General features: G+C 40.2%; 1 protein-coding gene across 1 annotated transcript; it reads left to right on the top strand.

Moving 5' to 3' along the window:
- Nucleotides 1-10,792: 10,792 nt before the first annotated feature.
- LOC125249767 (TRPM8 channel-associated factor homolog) lies at nucleotides 10,793-15,176 on the top strand. Its single transcript, XM_048162146.1, has 7 exons — nucleotides 10,793-11,589; nucleotides 11,668-12,659; nucleotides 12,752-12,846; nucleotides 13,337-13,550; nucleotides 13,648-13,887; nucleotides 14,007-14,344; nucleotides 14,776-15,176. The coding sequence occupies exons 1-7, from the start codon at nucleotides 10,973-10,975 to the stop codon at nucleotides 15,016-15,018; spliced, it is 2,739 nt and encodes a 912-aa protein (XP_048018103.1). The 5' UTR covers nucleotides 10,793-10,972; the 3' UTR covers nucleotides 15,019-15,176.
- The last annotated feature ends 8,826 nt before the right edge of the window (nucleotides 15,177-24,002 follow it).

The following is a 24,002-nucleotide window of genomic DNA, read 5'->3' as shown; positions in this document are numbered from 1 at the left end:
AAGGCCCCATGGGCCTATAATCCCAGCAGGCACGTGGCATCAGCTCGTGGCAGTGTTATCAGGGTTCAGGCTGAACAGACCGACTACACAGGAGGTAATAATCAACCCAAGACCCGGCCAGCCGGCGAAACCATCCCTTTTGCTATCGAAGGTCAGCACGCTCCACAGGAGGCCTTTACGGCCTACCCGTCACACGCAACATCAGCCAGCGGCCACTAAAGTTCTAGGAGCAAAAATAGAACCCGTTAATAGACAGGGAAAATATTTTAGCTCGACTAGAGCTAAAGGGAATAAACGCACAAAATACTCAGTAAAAACATCTTTTACTCTCAGCGAGAGGAGTATCAAGCTAAACTCCGACATGCTAGCAAAGGAAGGCCTGAAAGCGGCCTGTAACCTTAAAAGCGCGCGGCGATAGCTAGTGCATTTATTAAATCATGGAATGATGCCCGTACACGACCAGCGTAGCTGGGCCAACAGGAAGCTATAAGAGAAGCCTGGAGAGGCCTGCTGCTTAAAGAACCATGTGGCACCGGCCCGTGGTCATGACAGGACCCTAGCTACAAGGAAGGGCCAGTATAACCTAAAATTACAAATTTAAGGGAACTAGCTACACAACCTGAGCCTAGGCATACACATTCCAGCAGGCAATGTAAAACATGCTAAACAGCGTGAGCGTAACCAGCATCGTAGACCAACAGCGCTGTATCCAAACAAGCTGCATACAGAGAGGCTAAAAACAAATAGCCAACAATCAAACAGCAATGAACCCCAGATGCTGTGGTGCAAACGACCGGGAGAGGTCAGGAAAACAAAATTCCCTACACTCATCCTGAGTGTGCGATCCAACAGGTGATGCACTCAGTGAAACACAAACCCTAACCGGGGAGTACAACAACAACACCGTATTCATATATAGAGGCCGGAAAAAGCCTGCTATCATAAAAAACAGGTGTAACCTGTGGCAGCACAAGCACGCTCACATAACACGCCTGCATAAACATATGAAGGGGAAATATGGGCAAAAAACGGCCAGCAACTTCCTCAGAAGGAGGCCAGAACTAGGAACTATACAACCGCAGGGGGATAGTCATAACAGGGAGATGTAAACAAACACACACCTAACCTAGTTCTAGCCTAGCCGCTAGCTAAGGACTGTATGTAGACCAAGCTACACTCGGGCTACAAATTCCCAAACACACCGAGAAAGCAGCGCGAGCGACAACTTTAGGTGGCCGAAAAACCGGCCAACACATAACTGACAATAGCGAAAGCTAGTTCTAGCTATACACAGTATCAGCCGAGAAACTACACCAATGCTAAACAACAAAGCAGCCATAAAGAGCCTGCCTGTAACAGTCAGCCTAACATACAGTTATTTGCCCAAATAACCCCTTAAAAACATGAACAGATGACAACTATATGCACGGGAAGCTATACAGGAAAAGCAAAGTCTATATTGAGAATGAAAAATGGACCTGGCTTACCTCCTGCGGCTCGTAGAACGCAGATTCCTCCCCGATTCGTCACACGGGGGGAAAATCCAAAGTCCCATAAGCCCAAAAGCACTTTCACTATCAAGCCAGACGGCGGGCCGTAGGAATATAGTCATCATAGGCCCGCAACATCAGCCCGACTGTAAAGCCCGCAGCATATAGATGTCACAAACGCTACCGGGAGGCGAAGGAAGAGGGAGGGCGAGAAAAAGCCCTCGCGAGAGGGGGGATCGATTACCGGCGCTGCTGGCGCCGCTCCTCGATCACCTCCCTCAGGTCTTGCTTCTTCCTTCTAGCGTCTCGCCGTCTCTGCGACTTACTCCAAGGAGGAGGAGGCGCACGAGCGGTGACACTTTCCCTCTGGGCCTGCCTCTGAGCCTCGGCTCGAGACGGCCCGGGATCTCCCGGCTGTCTGGGCCCAGAGCTGGATCTGAGCGGGATGCAAGATCTAACGCGTCTTCGCCTCCCTGATCAAGATCCGTAAGCAGACCAGCCTGTTACGCCAGAAGCACCGTCATAGTGTGCAACGGCGCACCAGGCTGACCTGCAGCGGTGTAAGCCCTGCCATTCAAACGTGACGTCACCTTCAACGCTTTGGATGGCAGGGCTCTCGCCGGAATTGCCGGGCCATGGGTAGAGAGAAAACGATCGTCTAACCTGCTGCGAGCGGGTTCCCTCCTCACGCGCTCCCAGGGCAGCTGCAGTCTGCTCGAGGCGCGTTCCATAACTTCCAGCAACTCCGAAAGACGCCACGCAGGGAGGCCGAGCGGGAGCCGCGGGCTCGCCCGCTTCTCCCACCGCGGCCATCTTCTGCTCTCCGGGGCTTTGGACCAAGAGAGCACTCGCTCCTGGGTCCGAGGATGTTAAAGATAAAACATCGTTGTCATCCGCCAGAAGCGCGTCCTCGTCAGTCGCTTCAGTTTGAGAAAGATTGACACCCCTCTCAAATTCTTCAGCAAGTTCCACCTGCGAGCCCCATGATTTCAATCGCTGCTGAGCCTCAGCACGAGCGGGGCCGGAACCACCAGGCAGCGGTGGTGGCACTTCTCCCCTCGAGAAGAGGGCCAAACGAGAACGGAGCGTTTTCATAGAAAAACGCTCACAGTTAGCACAGGCAGCACCCTCGAGTACTGACCGTGCGTGCTCCTTGCCCAGACAGAAAACGCACAAGTTGTGTGTGTCCTCCGGTGTCAGAAAACCTGGGACAAGGATCAGCACACTTCCTGAACGATTTAGCAGACATATTTTCTTTTGGCAGAGTGAAAAAGGCATGAGCAAAAGCAGTCGCGAAAAGACAAAAGGATGTCGGCTGTTTCCCCAGGCGCTCCCTTTATACGTCACGGTTCGCGCCGTTTGACGTGATAGGCTGTCGCCGGCCAATAGGATTGGAGTGTGGTGATTTTTGGCATTTCAAGCACGGGTCACGGAGGACGTTCCCCTAGGGCAGTCAGCGCAGAGTAGAAGTTCCCTTTCGAAAGGGAACCAGTTCTTTTTGCTTTCACACTGTTCCTAGATTTTCAATTTGAAAAACAAGAAAAATGTTTTGCACAAGTTTAAATGTGTGGCAGCAAAGAATGATGACTACTGATGACAACGTAGCAGTCGCCTCAATGCTGTATTGTTTTGTATAAATAACATGTTCTGCCACATATATTTGGAATCATGCAACTGTCAAATTAAAGTGATGCTGAGACAATCCTGTGTGAAGTGTGAAAAATATCACATACATTTAACAACCAATGTCTCTCTGCATACATATAATACACTCACATAAAGTGATATATATTATATTAAATCTAAACTGCTTGATTTTATATCATTAAATGTAAACTATAATATCGCTCAGCTCTAAACTAAATCTGCACAATTAGGCATCAAAGTACTATAAACATTAACATCAGAAATGTTCATAATGATGCTTACAATGCATATTGTAAATAAAACACTATACGCATACAAATTACTTGACTTTTGATGCAAGCTCTGAGACCTCTAATATGGAAAAGTATTCAAATCATAACAATGCTTTCTTTTCAAGATACTAATATTTTTTGTTTGTTTCATTTCTGCCAAGCAATATCAATATGAGATGTGTAACAAAAATGAAAATTTACAGTGTTTCAGTAACAGTACTAGCTACATTAAGCAACATGTTCTCCAACCAATACGCCTATATAGGTCGTTTGTCACTTCCCTGAAATACAACCCATAGGAGCGTTTACTAAAGTTGTGCCCCTATCAACAACAGGACACTTCCATTTTAATGCATTGCTCCCTTTTATCTGCGTCAAATTTTGCATTTTGCATTCGCAGCTCAATTGGTAGAAGATTGCAATATATAACTATATACAATCATGTGATCAACCGATCATGGGTTTGATTCCAACGAACACATGTGCTCATAGAGGGTATATGCACTATAAATCACTAAGGGGAGGTTTAGGTTGGGGTAGGTGTAGTCGTTAATAAAAAATGAATTTTGCTAAATGGAAATAGGATAAATGGTGTACAAAGCGCATGTTGAGTGCATGAAAGCAGTGATCTCGTCATTGCAACTCAATTTCTGCACACTAACAAATGCTTTCATCTTCACTAACAGTGCAAACGCGATATAACTAAGAGATTCGTTGAATAAAATGGGAGTTTTGCGCATCAGTGACTGATAAACTTGCGCTGTTTGATTGACAGCTTCAGCGCGCTGCTCCAACGACTGCAAAGGGAGTTTTCTTTGATCACTTTCTTTTATATAATTTAATCACCGATAAATGACAGATTATTTTCATCCTACTAAGAGAAACAGCGCAAGTTGATGTTTAGTCATGTGTTTGATTTACTGACACACAGACAAAGATCATCTGAACATGAATCATTAATATCAGATCAGCAGAGGTGGAAAGTCCAGGGGTCAGAAAGTAAAAGTCCTGCCATATTTTTATTCCACCCACTGAAGCATTAATGAGATAAATAAGTGATTAATTGAGTGATGATTGAGCATTATTGAAGACACCTGATGATAACAAGCAGAATCACCAAAGGATAAAATCACTATTTTTAAGTTACCATCATCGAGGTCAGGGTTTGTTTTAGTTGAGCTCTTGACCCTTGATATTTTAATATAAGATTTTAATTGGATAGTTTTAGCTGCATTAAAACCAACCAAACAAGCAAAGTTAAAAGATGATCAGGTGGTGTTGGTGATGTTTTAACATAATCATTATTTGATCTGAATCACTGAATTCATTTAGAGCCCAATCTCTGAGTTAGATTTACATTATTGATTACAGCAGCACTGTGATTCTACAGCACAAGATCCAGTTTTTCACAACAATCCAAAGGTTTTATCAAAAGTTGTTCTAAAGCAAAAATGGCCCTCACTTAGACACAAGAATCAGTCTGTGAATCTCAACAGTAGTGACTGTGAAAAAGAATGTTGCAATGCATTCTGGGAGCCACCAATCAAAATTCATCCACGGCTCCCATCATGCATTGCTGCATGAATAAATTATGAGCTGAATTGTCTTAGTAATTTTCTTTATTCTCACTATTTTATTTTTTTTCTGTTTTTATGTGACTTTTTAGTAGCTTGTTTTCTAATGTTCAGTTGATCTGTTGATCAGAATATGTTGCTTGTCACCGTCGTTGAGATTCACAGGCTGATTCTTGATGTCTATGTGTGCCTAAAAGAATGACTTTTTTCTTTTGATCAGAACAACTTTTAAGAAATCCTTCATATTTTATTGATAAAGCTGATCTTCTGTAGAATCACAGTGCTGTTGTAATCAATAATGTAAATCTAACTCAGAGATTGGGCTCTAAATGAGTTCAGTGATTCAAATCAAATAATGATCACGTAAAAACATAGTCAACACCACCTGATCATCTTTAAACTTTGCTTGTCTGGTTGGTTTTAATGCAGTTAAAACTGCCCAAACAAAATTTAATATTAAAAAGTCAAGGGTCAAGAGCTCAACTAAAACAAACCCTGACCTCGACGATGGTAACTTAAAAATTGTGATTTTCTCCTTTGGTGATTCTGCTTGTTATCATCAGGTGTCTTCAATAATGATCAATCATCACTCAATTAAACACTTATTTATCTCATTAATGCTTCAGTGGTGGAATAAAAATATGGCAGGACTTTTACTTTCTGAACCCTGGATTACCCACCTCTGCAGATCAGGCATTAGATTTAACACAGTTACTCACATGTTGTTGCATTACTGTGAAGTCCAGGTCCTGCACAATATAATCCTCAACGGCATGTTTGCTTGATAGCTCGACCTGGTTTAGCATCACATAGGCCTTTGTTACTTAGGCCAAAGAATATAGGCCTATACAAAGAAGCGACACTCAATAGAAAGTTCCATTGCAACACCGGCGCCCAGCAGCAGCCCTGCGTTTCTGCCATTTTGGGGTGTCGGCAGTCCTCTAGTTTCTGGCAATATCAGCTGCTTAGTTTAAAAAAAAAAAAAAAGAAAGTACATTAAAGCTGAAATCCAACCTGAATGATGACAACACAGAATAAAATACTATCAGTGATCATCAGATCCTTTTTACAGCTTATTTTACACACTTTGTGTTTAACATCTTCCACTTTTTCATAAAACCTTTGCTCTCTAGAAACCCAACCAGTTTGGGTTAAAATTCTTTGAAGTTCAAGTATTAGCATTATAAACATTGAATTAATAACATATTGAAATTAAACTAAGAATATGCATCAGAAAAATTGAGAATGTTGGACAATAAGCAACTTGATCTTGCAGTGTTGTCTAATGTCCATTAAATCGTTTGCGTTTAACCAGAAGAACACATGAATGAATGACTATAACTATATGTTACCGCCTCTGAAATAAAGCAACATGCAGCATAACATTGAAGTGTTCTGGCTCATCCTGGACTGAAGCACAGGCTCTACTCTTCAGCACAATGGTGACCCACAAAACACACGATAGAAACCCTCTAAATCCCAACAGAACATGAAAAACTAACAGATCTCTCAAGATCTCAGCATCTTCACTTATTACAATCCAGACTTTATTTCATATTAAAGTTCTTATTGAGAGTTAACAGAGGTTTAGGTGTTGATGTTTTATTGAATAAAATAATAAAGTTTGAAGTTACCATTCTGGTGGTCAGTGCTTGCTTTAGTTGAGCTCTTGACACTTTAACATTAGCATTTCTCAGATTGCTTTAACTGTGTGTTACTGATACATGTTTTTTATGACAAAAAAAATAATAAATAAGTAAATAAAAAAATAAATCTTAGATCAGATGATGTTGGTCACTTTTTAAGTGATGACAGTCATCATAAAGTGGTCTGACTTATTGATAGCAGAGTCTGGTCTCTAAGTTGTTTAATATCAATTGTAATTTAAAATGTCAAAACTTCTGCAGTGCTGTAATACTATAAAAATTCCATACATAAAATAACAGCCAAGTTGTTAATTTACATACATTGTAATTTTACAGAGTTTTGAGTATGATTTAAAATAAAAGAAAATGACCGTAAAAAAAATCACAGTTATTTTCCATAAAATTAGGATATTTGTTTTACAGTGTAGGAACCATACAATTTACTGATGACTTAATTTAAAAAACTGTTCTATTGCGCTTCTGATTTGGCAGTGAAATTGTGAAGATGTGAAGAATTCTATGGGCTAGTTAGTATTTTCACCCCATAATGGCGGCCGCGCTACCGGAGCGCCATCTAGTGGCTGTTACCCAAAAAGTATCAAAGTGTCTCTGGTTCTAAGCTCTTTGCTTAAGCTGAGTTCAGGCTGCACGATTTTCAAAGTAGTCGGGTCACTGTTCTTTTCACACTGCATGACTATCTTGGCCAGCATTAAGTCGCTGCTGTGTTCACACTGCACGATGGATTGGCAACAGAAGGTTTCACACTGCATGACTTTACAATAGGAAGAATCGCCGACAACTCTGTCTGGCACACAAACTACGTTTCACAACCAAACACACGTGAGATGTGAAAAGGAAAATAACGCGATATCACGCGTGCAAGACCGGAGTTCTCACGTGAGACTGGGATTATTATTAAAAAAGGTAGCCCGCAAGAAGCTTGCAATATGAATTGCCTGTGCGCTGATTTGCAGTGAAAACAAGAAAAAGAAAAGAAGAATATGGAGGTGGAAATGGTTGGGGAGACGTGAGGAACAAGAATTTTGTGTTCTGCAACGAGATTTGGAGGTAAATACATAACTATAACTCCTCCGCGAACTCCCCGCTGCTCCGTATCTTGCTCTCATTGGCTGTCGGTCATCACCGATGTAGTTTTCAGTCAGAACACTTTTCACACAGCAGGATTTTGAATCGCCGACAGGTCCAGATATTTAGCATGCCAAATATCTCACGGGCGTCAGCGACTCGTCTGCAATTCTCTCAGATCACGTCTTTGCTCATTCACACTGCGTGATTGTCACTCGCGTGAACGAGCACCGATTTGCCTGTGATTTCAGGCATTTGTCGGCGATTTCTCAAAACCTGTCGGCGAGCCAAAATCGGGGCTAAAATCGTGCAGTCTGAACTCGGCTTTAGGCTACCTATTCTATTGCATGTCATGCGTGAATTGGTGGGCGGGGCTAAACAGGCAGGAATGAAGTAGGCGTTGATCTTCTTCTGCAGAGGCGGTGCTTGCTGCCCTTTGACGTCATAGATCCCCACTTTGTAAATCCTGTTGTTTTCTGGGTCTGGTGTCAATTAAAGCTTTTATTGGACTAACAAGGAAGTTTTCAACTCTGAAATTTACAGAATATTCTTATAGCATGACGACCTCTCATATGTCAAAAGCTCAAGGAAAATTCAATTTCTCATTTCATCACCCCTTTAAAAAGCAAATCTACAGCACATGAGCTAATGTAACTTCTGTATCACTACATCAGCAACTACACAGTTACTACAGCCTTTAAATAAAGCAACATGCAACAAAACCTCAGTGTTTCTGGAACATCATTGACTGAAGCACAGGATCAACTCTCCAGCACAATGGTAACCTCATAAAACTCAGATAACAAAAACAACATCAAACACTAACAGATCTCTCTAGATCTCAGCATCTTCACTTATTACAAACCACAATGACTTTATTTCTTTCATACTAAACTTCTTAATGAGATGTTGATGTTTTATCAAAATGTATAGATGTCACCGTTACGGAGGTAAGCGCTTGCTTTAGTTGGGCTCCTGACCCTTAACATTTTGACTGTTTCTTTTTCTCCAACTGTTGTAACTGTGTGTTTCTAAAGTGTTTGTTATAAAAAGAAATCTGATCAAGTGGATTTTGTTTGTTCATTGTCAATGATTTTATCATCATATAGTGGTCATGTTCACTAATGTCTGATAATTGTATTATGTTTCATGTTCTATGCATAAAATGCTGTTCAGCTTTGATATTTTGAAAGTTTTTATCATTATGCAGGAATTATTCAAACAGAGTCATTTAGATTCACACAGACATCAAGATTCTGCGTATGATCCTTAACAATGGTGACAAAATTTTCAGATAAACAGATCAACTCTGAGCATCACAAAACAAGCTACTAAAGTCACAAAAAAGATTTTTGTTTATTGTCACCATTGTTGAAGATCATACGCTGATTCACGATGTCTGTGTGAGTCTAGAAGATACGGCTCAAAACTCTGTCTGTATAATACATTTTTTTAAAAACTCATAGTTTATTCTCTGGAGAAGATTAGTGAATCACCAGCACTGAACAACCCAATTCATTTGCATTTTTTGCTATAACAAACATGTTAAACACAACTAAAGCAGCCACAGAAAATCTAACGTTAAAATGTCAAGAATGAAGAGCCTATCAAAACCAAACGCTCACCTCCATAACGGTGACATCAAACATTAATATTTTCTATAAAACACCCACGAAGAAGGCGACGTTCTCGTGACCTTGCGCAACTTTGCCTAAAAGTTCTCTAAAAGTGACGAAAATTCTGAAATTTTACAGAACATATGGGACATTCCTAAAACGTCCTCTTTTGGTAATGAAAGTGCTGCAGTTCAAGGTTCCTTATATGACTTTAGGGGGACGTTCCATTTTGATTATTTTATGTTCACATAAGAACGTTACAAAGAGGACATTTGGGACATTAACAGAATGTTGCCACATGGTCCTCTATTGGTTATTTAATAACGTTCCCGATATGAGTTTAGGGGGACATTCTATTTTGGTTATTTTATGGTTGCACAAGAACGTTACAAAGAGGACATTTGGGAAGTTATAAGAACGTCCTATAGTAATAGTCCCCAAAACATTCCCAGAAAGTCCTGAATGTTCTCTGAAGGTCCACCAAATAACATTCCCCAAACCTTAAAAAAACTCCACATTGTGACCGTCTCTGAACAATTTGGGAACGTACATAGACAAGGTCCATAATACCAGTGGACGTTCTGAGAATGTTCTGGGAACGTAAAATTTCTAGCGGGGTAACCTGTCACCTGTAATGTTCCGGGAACCAATTAATTCGGGAAACACTAGTTTGTTGATTTGTAGTTTGGACGTAACACGACGGTTAAAGCAACGGTTAAAGACGGCTGCCGTGTGTTTACATGCTGAAGGGATGTAAGGGAAATACATCTGAAGGGAAATACATCTACTACACTCAGTTTTCAAACTTGCATTCAAAACGTCCATTCAAAAAGTTTGGGGTCAGTAAGGTAATAAATTAATAATTTTATTCAGCAAGGATGCATTAAATTGATCAAATTGACTGTAAAGGCATTTATAATTTTACAAACAAATTCTATTCCAAATAAATGCTGTTTTAAAAAAAAAAGTTAAAATCTATCACAGTTTCTATAAAAATATTAAGCAGCACAACTGTTTTCAACATTGATGTTACTAAGAAAAGTTTCTTGAGCAGCAAATCCATATATTACAATGATTCTGATCATGTGATCATCATAAGATGAACAAACAAAATGAAAAAGGGAGTATTTATGGGCATGCTCTGTTCTCTTTATGGGTGAGCCATAGACAGCCACAAACACATTCACACAATAGTTACACAGAGCTAAACAAAGGAAAGAGTTACACAAAGGAAAGTAATTTGAGCTTGTTTGTATCTACAGATAAAGGTGAGTGTGTGCATATTACATATGTAGCCACAATTGGGATGGGATGTAAAGTTTGTATTGTTTATATCAGATTTTTGTATAGTATATTAAGCAATACAATTATTTTTAAAGAACATTTTTGTATTTTTCTAAATATATATGTATGTTTTCTAAAAAAATATATATATTTTTTTTTTTTCTAAAATGTAACTTGTTTTTTTTTTTTCTCTCTCTTCTCATTTTCTGTCTTTGTGTAGGACTGAAAACCAATTGGTATAATTTTTCTGCATGCACAATCTCTGGTTGAACAAACCCAGTGTTCAGACCCTGTACAACTGATTGTTAGTTAAGAGTGATTGATTTGAATTGACTTACTAAACAGAAGTATTCCACCATGGCATGTGAACAGGACTACAACACTCTCATGTCTGGGCTGCAGGAGCTTGATTTCCAAGGGAAAGCAGTGCCCAGCAATCTTGTACTAATAGGTGAACATGCCTTTCCACTTGCCATGAATCCAAGAGGTCAGCTGCTGATGGCTGCATCTCATTACGGTCAGGGACGTATAGTGGTGTTGGGACATGAGGCATACCTAACACGCTTTCCCGGCCTCATAGAGAATGCCGTAATGTGGCTCATGCCATGTACCGGTGATGCCGGCATTGTAGGGATCAAGGGGAGTTTACGTTCAGTAGCTGACAACTTGAACTACTGCCCTATCAAGACAGAGCTAGGAGACTTTCGGGATGGATTAGCTATATATATCACAGATGCTTACAGTGTCGAGACCTGTGCAAAGGATCTGATTGCTTTCCTCAAAGCTGGAGGTGGTTTGATCATTGCTGGCCAAGCCTGGAGTTGGTCTAATGACCATCCACAAGAAAACACTATAAGGAACTTCCCAGGAAACAAGGTGTGCAGTGTTGCAGGAATTTATTTCTCTAAACACCCAGGAGATGTTGGCAAATTTCCTGTTCCAAGAAACATCCCTTTTAGTTGGCTTGCTTTATCGTAAGTTCAGCATACATATTTGCATTTTAACCATTCATTAAACCATGCATTTCACCATCTGTCTTGTCTTTTTTTCAGAATAGGCAAAGACTTCAAAGATGATCTAGAGTTCCTGCTACAAGGTATATCCAAGTTTGACACCAAAGGAGGGGCTTTAGCATCTGAGGTGATGGTGCACGGACCATTAGCATTTCCCGTTGCGGTTACTCCGGCTGAAAAAGCATTCATTGCTGGTGCCTATTATGGACAAGGTCGAGTAATTCTGGTATCCCATGAAGGCTACCTAGGCCGGGACTCTCTGTCCACATTCATGATCAATGTTATCAAGTGGCTTGATGAGGGTCGGACGGGTGTTATTGGGATCCTACCCAGCCTCAAAGCAGCCCACACGGTACTGAGCAAATCAGGTTTAGATTGCCAGTTGACTGGCTTCAGAAAAGATCTGAGCGTCTATGTCTGCACTTCCTACAGTGATGCCCAGTGTGCAGAGATCCAAGAATTTGTTGCTGAAGGTGGAGGTCTTCTGATTGGGGGTCATGCCTGGCATTGGGCCCAGACCCACCCTGGCTGTAATGTGATGACCGAATACCCAGGAAATCACATTCTTAACAAGATGGGATTGAGCCTCTTAGGCAACACCTTGGGTGGAGGGTTATATAAGGCCCCAGAAATAGAGCATTGGTGTAGAGAGGGGTACCACTTTCGTAGGATGCTGCAGCGATTTGCTGAACATGTAAACCAGGGAAAAGAACTGACTGATCATGAACAGGGCTACTTGAAGCAGCTGGGCTGCGACTGTGCAAATTACCTTAGTATGCGTTCACACGACAGTGCCGCCTACACTTCAGTGCTCGCACTTCTTACTGACATAGTGAAGAAGGTAGGTGTTCCACAGGTGTCCAGTAATTGTCCTGCTGAATGTGCCAAAGACCACCTGATGCTCCACATTGGGACTGAGGTATACAAAGTGTCGCCTAATCCTGATGCCCTTCTTCCATACATCATCAAGGACAGACCCAACTTGCCCACTGTGTCTAATGCAAGAGTTCGGATCAGTGCAAACACTGCGGGTATGAAAGCTTTCTTGCCAAACGCAGAAGGAAAATGGTATTCCTTGTTTAAGTTTTACAGTTTCTGAGTGCTTTAAAATGACTTGTTTCAGCTTGTGAAGAATGGATAAGCACAGGCTTATATCTTTCTTCTGGTATGAAGACGTTCATAGAAATACCTCCAGAGATCCTTGGGAAAAATTGGCAGGTAATCAATAAAGTTGATATACAGACTTCAATACTAAGTCGGTACTGAAATTTTAAAAATGTGACTTTGAACGCTGTTGAGCGGATTCGTAAACACCATTGTGTTCACGCACTCAACACAAATGTCTGTGATTAGCTACAATGATCAATGCATGGGTAGACGCCTGCTTTAAAACGCTCCATGTGTATATCTGTAAGCACACAGTGAAGAGTGTCACTGATGACTATTTTCAAAAGTTTTGAAGCGTTGATCATTGTAGACAATCACAGACATATCTGATGAGCGTGTGAACACAGTGGCCAATCAGAGGTGTTTACGAATCCAAACAACAGCGCTCAAAGCGTAACATTTTTAAAACTTCAGTACGGACTTGTTACCGAATTTGGCATTTTGGCAACACTAATATACATTACATGTCATTCTAGAAACAAATTTATTGCTCATAGGGCTTGGAAAGCATGTTATTAACATGAGGAGATACTCTCTATAGGTGCAGCTTGGTTGCCAGACAGATAACATTGGTGGAGCAAATGTCCTGAAACGGGCTCCTGTGGTCCATGAGCGATTCCCCTTAAACAAACAAATGGTCCAGGTCAGGAATCTGTGGGGAGGGCTCATCTACCTAATTGCACCTCCCCAGAGCAAAGTGGATGGGGTGGAAATTGTCGTGCAGGTCTCAATACAGGCTCCATACTTCAAATCTGGTAATAAGAATTCTGAATTAATATTCAGTGAGCATCACAGTAAGGTTTCTATTCAGAACATTTAAAGGTCTATGGTAAAACTTGTTTTGTCCCTCAGGAGAGACAAGTGTAGCTGACTGGGTGAGCAGGATCCGTTCGACACCTGCCCCCTGGGCAGAACTTGAGTTTGAGAATATCATCATCACATTAGAATCAGAGTTTATAAGGAATCTGGACCGCCCTGATGAGGTGGCTACACTTTGGGATACCATAATGAGAAACATAGCTGACCTGGCAGCAAGACCTGCCAAGTTCCCCCGCAAGGAGCGGTTTGTTGCGGATGTTCAGATCTCTTGCGGTCAGTGTTACTATTGCTGAGATAAAAAACCATCACAATTATAACAGAATCATGCCATTATTATTAATTACATTCACACAATCCTAACGATAATACCGTTCCTCCTATTCCCCCCTCAGGTTTCATGCATGCTGGATATCCCATCATGATGCACTCCAACTCTGCCCCAGGTCTAATAAATGTGGAGAAAGCCTATAAAAGTGGTATTTGGGGACCCATTCATGAGCTGGGTCATAACCAGCAGCACAGAGTTTGGGAGTTCCCTCCACACACCACTGAGTGCACCTGCAACCTGTGGTCAGTGTACATACATGAGGAAGTGCTGCGATTGAATAGAGCTATTGCTCATCCCAACATGACTCTAGAAAACCGCCAGGCTCGTATCAAGATGTATTGCAATGGCGGTAAGGATTTAAAAAGCTGGAGTATGTGGACAGCACTCGAGACTTACATGCAGGTACAAACTGACTGTGATTAAAGTTTTAACAGTTTGTTTATTCAGTTAAATGCATGGGTTTATAAAAATAGTTTGATAATGTACATTTTTTGTTACATCATCATTGCCAGTATTATAAGAAATTTTTAGGAGAGTTTAAAGCAAGAATTAAGTATTTGTGAGCTTTGGAAATAATAATTTACTTTTTTTTTTTTTCAAAATTAATTTTTAAAAAGAAATTTGAAAAACAAAATTTGAGAAACAAAATAATAAAATTTGATGCGAAACAAAAAAAATATGAAAATGTAATTTTATGCAATGACTATAAAAAAATAATTATATAAATATATATATATATATATATATATATATATATATATATATATATACCCATTTTTGTGTAGTCTTCCATCATCTCTCTAACCTTTTTCCTTTTTCTTTTTTTTTTCAAGCTTCAGGAAAAATTCGGCTGGGATGCCTTTAAGAAAGTTTTTGCTGCCTACCATAAAATGAGTGGAGTGCCAGATGACAATGCAGGCAAGATGAATCTATATGCTGAGACCTTCTCCAAGGTGGTCAACCTGAATCTGTGCCCCTTCTTCAAAGCGTGGGGTTGGCCCATCCAGCCCAGCACAGAAGAGAAGATCTCTCATCTTCCTAAATGGAGTGACCATCCTATGAGCCAGTACGCATAAGAATGTCTGAGACAGATTTTAAAATTTGCAGTGCCAGTTTTAATGTAATTGAGGGGTAAGATTAAGTATAAAAGATTATATATGCTTATCTGGAGTTTCATGGACATCATATACATAAAAACCAAAAACACTCCTGGGTGAAATATAAACAATATAACATACATTTTACAATATAACAATGTTTCTCTGCATACATATAAAACACATAAAGTGATATGTATATATATATATATATATATATAGCAAATATCAACTATAAACAAATATCAAATATCAACTAAATCTGCACAATTAGGCTTCAAAGTACTATAAACATTAAAATCAGAAATGTTCATAATGCTGCTTACAATGTGTATTGTAAATAAAACACTATACACAAACAATTGACTTGACTTTTGATGCAAAAATATGTAAGCCAAAGATTTCTGTAAGCTCTGAGACCTCTAAAATGAAAAAGTATTAAAATCATAACAATGCTTTCTTTTCAAGAATCATTTTTGATATGTTTAATTTCTGCCAAGCAATATCAACATTAGATTATCAATATCAACATTTACAGAGTTCCAGAAACAGTACTAGCTATATTAAACTGCTATATTTAATGTTGAATTTGAATTTGAAACATACTTTATATCAGACCTGTACAATCAACGTAAACACAAAAAATGGTTTTATCATGCAACTGTAACATTTAACTTTAAAGTGCCGTTTCTATTTTATTTGACCCTTGATGTAACAGTGATTTATTAAATAATATGTTTGAAAACAAGCAGTTCAGTCACTAAATTAAGCACATTTTAGGTTACTTGAGATTTTTTCACATTGCTGTATTAACTGTACCAGTCTTTACCAAGAAATTCTATTAAAAAATAATTTCTGTCCTCCTGCAGGACAGTTCAATTCTTTATAATAATAAAATATGAGCAGTTACAATGATGGTTTGGGACAACCATAATGTGTTTTTGTACAGTCAATTATTAGCAACAGACAGTGTTAAACCATCAAAATTACATGTTTATTGCTTATGAATTTCCCAGATTTTTTATACCAGGAGGTTTCAAGATTTTTTGTGGCAAGGAGCCCTAAACAATCCCCTTGTGAGATAAATTTTTTATTAGGCTTACATTATAATATAATAAAATATAATATAATATTTAAGTATTTAAACTGATATACAGTATTATATCATTTTAAATGCTTCCATTTGTTGTAATATATTATAAAGTAAAAACAAACTGAAGCATTTAAACAGATCTGATAGCTAATTATTTTTAAGAAAAGTGAACATGTTAACTCGTTTATAGTTATCTAAACATCCCTGAAACCCACACCACCACCACACACACAAATCTATTTAAACTGAGGTATATCACTGATGTATTTTGAGTTTGCAAGCTACATCTGTGGTGGGTGTGTAATTGTAAATGTCTCAGAGTTTTGTTAGCATTCTGTGCCCATCATCCGTTATTTCCACCACTTTTCATTAAAATATGATGTTTTATTTCACATTTCTTTTAGTTTCGCGTTGCCTCTTGTATTGATGTATTTAGTCCGCAAACATTACAGTATTCTTACCGCAACTGATTTGGCTCAGGGCCAGCCAGCTCACATGCGCTCACATCGTTCTCTTTCTATGAAACCTGTAAACCGCATTCACCGGTTCCAACTCTATAGCGACAATAACTCTATAGCGGTTGTCCAGAGCACTTCAATTATTTCTCATTTAAACTACTACAATCAAATGGATTTCCCCACACATGATTCTCATGTCTGTTCTCTGCGCGGCAATTATTTTTTCTGCGCGGCCGCACACGCGCGCAACTTAGAGGGAACATTGCTGATAATGCCAAATGTCTGATTTTTACCAGCAAAAAGGGCTTACGTTATTTATATGTGTCACGAATGTGGCTCCTGCGCCTCCTTCTCCGCAACACCGGAGGGAGCCGTCACCTGAATATTGACTTTCCATCATTCGGACTATGTTTCCCATAGGCCCTCATTCCTAGGACTGATTACGCACACACCTGCATCACATCACACTCACACTATTTGAGCCACACACATGCACTCACACATTGTGAAGTCTTGATTTACCCTGGTGATCATTTCTGAGCTATCCTGATCTCTGCCTGTTTACTGGACTGTGTTCGCTTGCCGCCTGCCCTGATCTCTGCCTGTATCCCGACTCTGTTTGCCTGCCGCCTGCCTCGACCATGCCTGTCCCTGTTCACGTTTATGCCTTTGCCCTTGTATGCATTTATACTTATCTTAATAAAAGCTGCAAATGGATCTCCATTCTGTCAACCTATCATTATAGAAGACTTCGCCAAACAGCGATCCAGCAGCCATCATGCAGATCTCCACCGAGCTGTCCACCCAGGCCAGCCAGCTCGCGGTTCATCAACATCAGCTGAACCGATTAACTTCTCTTACCGAGGAGCTGGTAAAGACCATGCAGAGCCTTCAGTTCAGTCCCACCGAAGCCACCCCACCACCTTCTGCTCCCGCTAGCCAGGCCTTCACTACTGCTCCTGCAGTGAATCTGCGACTCACATTCAAGGAGAAGTTCGATGGCAGCCCAGCCAAGTGTAAGGGATTTCTACTCCAATGCTTACTCTTTGTTAACCAACAGCCCTCTCTATATCCCACTGATTCCAGTCAGATATCCTTCGTTTGCTCACTGCTGTCCGGTAAAGTGCTGGATTGGGCTACGGCGGTGTGGAGAGTGGACGGTTCAGTGTTTTCCATTTTCTCTGTCTTCCTACAAAGTTTCAAAGAGGTCTTCGAGCACCCCGAGGGAGGGAAAATCGCGGGAGATCAACTGCGTCAAGGTAAGTCGAAGTACACGCTGAAACTGCTGTTTCGCAAGGGACTGTCCCTGGAGCTTCAGGCCGAGCTAGCATGCCACGATGAGGGAAGATTGCTCAGTGAATTCATTGAACTGACCATTCAAATTGACAATTTGCTACGCTCATGACGTCCTGTCTGTCTGCCCACTCTGACCAATCCCTCTCCAGAACCCATGCAGCTCGGCTATACACTGCTTGATCCAGAATAGAGAGAAAGAAGAAGACAACTTCACTTGTGTCTGTACTGTGGTCAGGCCGGCCACATCAAAGTCAATTGTCCCATTCGACCAAATCCTTCCAACCCGAAGGCAGTGAGTTCCCCACTTTCCATCTGCTACTCCACTAACAGCCTCAAAATACCAGTTCAAATTAACAGTCAACGCATATCCACTCACACTCTCTTAGACTCTGGGGCAGTGGGCAATTTCATGTCAGACACGTTCATCAAGGAACACAACATCATGTTAACAGACTGTAATTCTCAATTGACAGTGGAGGTGCTAGATTCGACCTATTGGAGGGGGGAAAGTGGCACATATCACATCTGAACTCGCCTTGCAAGTAGGAGTACTACATCATGAGCACATCAGATTTTACGCCATCCATTCACCTAACAACCCATAACCCATAACCCACATATCTCCTGGAAGGAGGGCTAGATCATTCAATGGGACTCAGCCTGTCACGAGCGCTGTTTGAAGCAAGTCACCCCATTACCGGTTCAAGCTGTGTCAGTTCACGAAACCAGTGCCGACGGGCCCAATGTTCCTGCTGAGTATGCTGATCTGGCGATCGCTTTCAGTAAAAGCAAGTCAACCAAGTTACCCCCACACCGTTCCAGTGACTGTGCCATTGACCTGCTACCTGGTACCACGCCCCCTATGGGCAGAATATTCCCTCTATCATAACCTTAATCAGCAGCCATGAAAACATACATCAAAGAGGAATTAGCCAAGGGATTCATCTGGCCTTCTACATCCCCAGCGGCATCAGGTTTCTTCTTTGTTAAAAAGAAAGAAGGCAGCCTTCGACCCTGCATTGACTACTGCAGATTGAATGATATCACTGTGAAGTTTCGCTACCCTCTGCCACTGGTCCCCGCAGCTCTTGAGCAGTTAAGAAAGGCCAAGTATTTTACCAAGCTGGACCTTCGCTGCGCTTACAATCTGGTTCGCATCAGAGAAGGGGATGAATGGAAAACGGCCTTTTCCACTGCCACTGGCCACTATGAGACCCTTGTGATGCCGTTCGGGCTATCCAACAGTCCCTCCGTATTCCAGTCCTTCATCAACGTCATCTTTCGGGACATGCTCAATTGCTGGGTCATAGTCTACATTGACGACATTCTAATCTATTCCAATACCTTCGAGGAATACGTCCAACATGTCCAGGCAGTACTACAACAACTCATCCAACATAAACTCTATGCCAAAGCCGAAAAATGTGAGTTTCATTGTACTTTCACATCTTTTCTGGGGTATGTCATCAGTCAGGAGGGAGTAGCTATGGATGATAATAAAGTAAGGGCACTACTCGAATAGCCTCAACCCCGAACTCTAAAAGAGATACAATGATTCCTGGGATTTGCTAATTTCCAAAGGCGGTTCATATGAAACTTCAGTGGTATAGCGGCTCCCCTAACCACCATGACTAAACGGCACTCCATGCGCCTCTCCTGGTCTAACGAGGCTATACACACTTTTCAAGAACTGAAGGAACGGTTCACCACAGCTCCCATTCTCCGTCACCCAGACCCAGAGCTCCCTTTCATTGTCGAGGTCGATGCATCCAGTACAGGCATCGGGGCCATACTCTCACAATGCCAAGGTAACCCTGTTCCCATGTGCATTCTACTCCAGAAAGTTATCAGCAGTGGAGCGTAACTACGATGTAGGCAATCGGGAGCTACTGGCAATGAAGGCGGCATTGGAGGAGTGGCGTCATTGGCTGGAGGGAGCACAACACCTGTTGTTCTACTTACAGACCAATATGTATATATACATTTTCAGGTTCAGAATCATGAATATTTTTATTCTGGTGTCACCATTGTTTTACTGCTTAGTTCTCTCTTAGGTTTTAGCTATCCTAATTCTAATTTTGTGTTAAAATTCAGTTTTATTGTTCAGTGACACACCCAATCAAGTTGTATGTTCAGCAAAGTTATTGAAAATTGTTAATGTTTTGGAAATAAATCTGTTATTTGAATTTCAGTTTAATTTTAAATTGTATTCAAAATATCGTGATAAGTATCATATGAACCCAGTATGGTGAGCTGAGTGTATCGTTACACCCCCTTTTGCTATTAGTGAACACCTAAATTTCTAATGGGCATGTTACTGTCAACCTGTCAGATCCACCCAATTAGTTGCACTGCATAGGGAAAACCATCCCAAAAATCATATTTACAGCACTTATTGAACATGCCAAAATGTATTCTTGCAAAACTGCTAATAGAGTTAAAACATAAAGTAGATTAGAATGACTCAAATATCCCTGACACAGACATCAGGTTTTGTGACAGCGTGTGTCACTTAAAGACATTTCTTCCAAGCAATCAGAGATACTAAATTATGTGAGGGCAGCTGTCCAGCTGATTTTACATTGGATACATTTTTTACCCTTTTACCCTGCTCTGACAGAGGGTACCCAACACCATATCAATAATAACAAACAGATCACAACTTAAAGAAACCTAAAGATACTCAACTTTAAACTCTAAAGGCTATAGCTGATATTCTGGACCTGATTCTAGCTTGTGGCTGAGCATCCAGCTGACCTAAAGTTTCACAGTCACACTAACCCTAAATGCTGATACAGATTATATTATCACCATGCCCATCTCAGCTCTCTGTGCTCTTTTGTGGCGGTGAGTAGGAATGCAGGGGCATTAGTGGAAACAAAAGCACTGGCAGTGGTAATGATGACTTGGCTTACAGTAGATGTAGAGATGCCTCTACATCAATGTATCCATCCATTTATCTCTCTTCATCCATTCATCAACCCAGCAAACATCCAGCCAATGATTTATCAGTACATCTGAGCAGATCTGACACCTATCCAGCATGGTCTCATTGTTAATACGTAGGTATTAATATGTAACTTTCACAAAACGTACATTTTTGTATGTTTAGAAAGGTGCTAAAATGTACAATATTGACGTAATTATGGCACTAAAACATAAAAATACTTACGTTTTTACAGCAAAAAAAACGTAAAATATTTACGAATCTTTCTTGTCATAAAGATATATGTATAATTTCCATTTTATCGTTTTGTAGATAAACGTAAGATCCCTAAACCCCACCCCAAACCTAAACCTACCCACAGAATTTATACAGAATGTTAAAAGAATAAAACATAATGGACAGAAATATATAGGGAAATGACAGTTTTAATAAAAATATAACATTAAAACGATATTTTGAGCCACTAATCCTACACCTACCCCAAAACCTACCCATATCCATTTCTTTAAACTATCTACTGTTAAAAATAAAAGAATAACAGACAAACAAGCGTAATCACAATAATTTATTTTTTGCGAAAATGTCAAAAGTGGTACCAAAAGTAGTTCAAATGATAAGTTAGAATCATAGTCCTCTCTGACGGTAATAGATTTTATAGGGTACAGAGCAGAATTTAACTTATTAATCCATGAAAATATGATAAATCCGGCTTCTCTCCGTGAAGGCGCGACACTCATTTCAAATGTCAATCCACTAAAACATGGCATGTCGCAATCTGTGACGAAGCAGGTGAGAACCATAGATATACATAATAAACCCTTTTGCTCATTTTATATTATGAAAAATACTCAATAACTTCACTGTAACACACTGTGCTGTCACCAAATTCAGTTCATACGTCACTGCTCTCCTGCTGGTTGTACTGGAACACTTAGTTTGATAAAAAAATGCATAACGTTTATGATTATTAATTATTAAATAAAATAATATAATAATAACTTCACTGTTATTAGTAAAAATATTAAATAAATTGTAATGCCATCAAATCCAGTAAGCAATTATCATGCAAAAGCTGTTGCAAGTATGTGTCATGATCACTGTCAGTTCCTGTCAGTTCCCGGACTACATTTCCCATCATCCTCTCTGCCATTCACATGCACACACTCCACACCAATCACCTGTCACCACATACAGCTTAGCACATCATCTGGACTATAAAGGACTCACACACACACCACCTCAGGGCGAGGTCTTGTTTACCTAGTGTTACAATTCCGAGCGTTTATTATCCTGTCTGCCTTACCTGTTTACGATCCTCTGTTGCCTACCCCTGACCTGTGCTTTGTATACCGACCTGTGAGTCATATCTGCCTGTCCTGATCTTTGCCTGTATCCTGACTACAACTCTGCCTGTCCCTTGCTGTTCCTGTTTGTTCCTGCCTTGACCCTGCCTGTACGACCATGCTCACTTTTAATAAAGCTTTGCATTTGGATCCCTGAGTCCAGCTTTGTTACAGTATGTAAGCTGTGTATCATTTGTGTAAAGAAGGCCTTTTGTGCTACTTGCCAAATTAAGTGTTGTAGTACCTATAACCAGCAGGAGAGCAGTGATGTATGAACTGAATTTGGTGACAGCACAGTGTGTTACAGAGAAGTTATTGAGTATTTTTCATAATATAAAATGAGCAAAAGGGTTTCAGGTTTTGCACATTTCAGACGGTCCCTTCAGGCGTGTATCTCCGCCGCCTGCTCATAGAGAACAATTTATTATAGAGCACATTTGAGGAAAATTGAGTTGTTGTAGCTTGTTGTCTAGGTTACTATGATTGGAAGTAGTTGTATTTGTGTTTTAACAACGTTTAGCTCACGAGTTATTAATCCGGGAAGCTCGAATCTGTGAATATATTGCGAACTGAACTGCAATAAGCACTGACTGCATTTCTTTATATTTGAGTCCAACAAGTTCAAACTCTAAGAGCTGCGCACAATAAATCTCTTATTCACAATGTTTATGGCTTATTGATTAAAATATGAGTGTTTTAGTTTCGCCACTTCTTGTAGTGTATATTGAGTGTTACACCATCATTATAATCAATGTCTTGTGTATCCAGAACAATTACAAGCTGCTTATGGTGACTTTCAGCACTTATTTTCATGGGCCATTGCATATAAAATTGAGTTTAAAATTACACAAGTTAGATAAGTTCTTGTATAAGTTCAGGTCCTGTAATAGCTCATTGTGTGAAACTAATTGAGAATAACAGACCCACAAAAAGATAAAAACAAGAAACTAGTGTTGTTACGGTCTGTGGCTTGGCCTGTGTCCTGTGTCCTGTTTTTTTTTTTTTTCTGTTTTGCCCCTCCCTTGTTTTTCTTGGTGTTGCGCTATCCTTTTGGAGCGTGTACGTGTTCTTTCTCTCATGGACACACCTGTTCGTCATTTGAGTGGCTGATTGATTCATCCAACTGATAAAGACGCCAACGAGGAGGAGAAAGAAACAGAGACGACAGATTTTGTGGGCTAGCCAGCAAACAAGGGCCTTTATATCTTTATTTTGCTTTTGTTGTTTTTTTCCCTTTGTTAATTGTTGTCCGTTCTGTTAAATTCGTTACTTGGTTGTTATGTTCGTTATTATATTGATGTTTGTTATGAGTGAGTGAATAAATAGATTTGATTGATTCCGCCATTTATTCGTTCTTGTTTATGTTACATAATCTCTCCTCTTTTCAAGATGATATTTTTATTAGAGGTTGTAACAGGTGTGAAGTCACAGATTGCTGTGCGTCTCTGTGTCTTCAGTCTCTGTGTCTTCAGTCTCTGTAACTCCTTATTCACCATCAGCTGATCCTGAGGAAACTGAACTGATGTCTTAATACTGAGAGTCCTACAATAAAACACACAGACAGTCACATATGAGTATGAGACATTACGGCTGTCACATCACATCAGGAGATCATTTCAGAAAAAAACACAGCCAGAGATATTAGTATATTCATATTAGTCAGAGATATGAATGAAAAACTGCTAATAAATTAATAACAGTAAATGATAAACAACTCTCTTTATCACTTGCACACAAACACTTTAAGATACACTTTAAAATATTCATAGATCATATTTATATCACAGAATTAAATTTTTATTAAAACAGTTCTGTTCTGTTACTGA

The sequence above is a fragment of the Megalobrama amblycephala genome, linkage group LG16, assembly GCF_018812025.1.
Source record: "Megalobrama amblycephala isolate DHTTF-2021 linkage group LG16, ASM1881202v1, whole genome shotgun sequence".
Lineage (NCBI taxonomy): Eukaryota > Metazoa > Chordata > Actinopteri > Cypriniformes > Xenocyprididae > Megalobrama > Megalobrama amblycephala.
This window is presented reverse-complemented; position numbering and strand designations above follow the sequence as displayed.

Bases quoted from the DNA above. Each gene is read 5' to 3' on its own strand.
- LOC125249767 (XM_048162146.1), top strand. From the start codon at position 10,973: ATGGCATGTGAACAGGACTACAACACTCTCATGTCTGGGCTGCAGGAG. The intron at 13,551-13,647 runs GTAATAAGAATT...TTTGTCCCTCAG, and splicing joins GGCTCCATACTTCAAATCTG to GAGAGACAAGTGTAGCTGAC. The intron at 14,345-14,775 runs GTACAAACTGAC...TTTTTTTTCAAG, and splicing joins CACTCGAGACTTACATGCAG to CTTCAGGAAAAATTCGGCTG.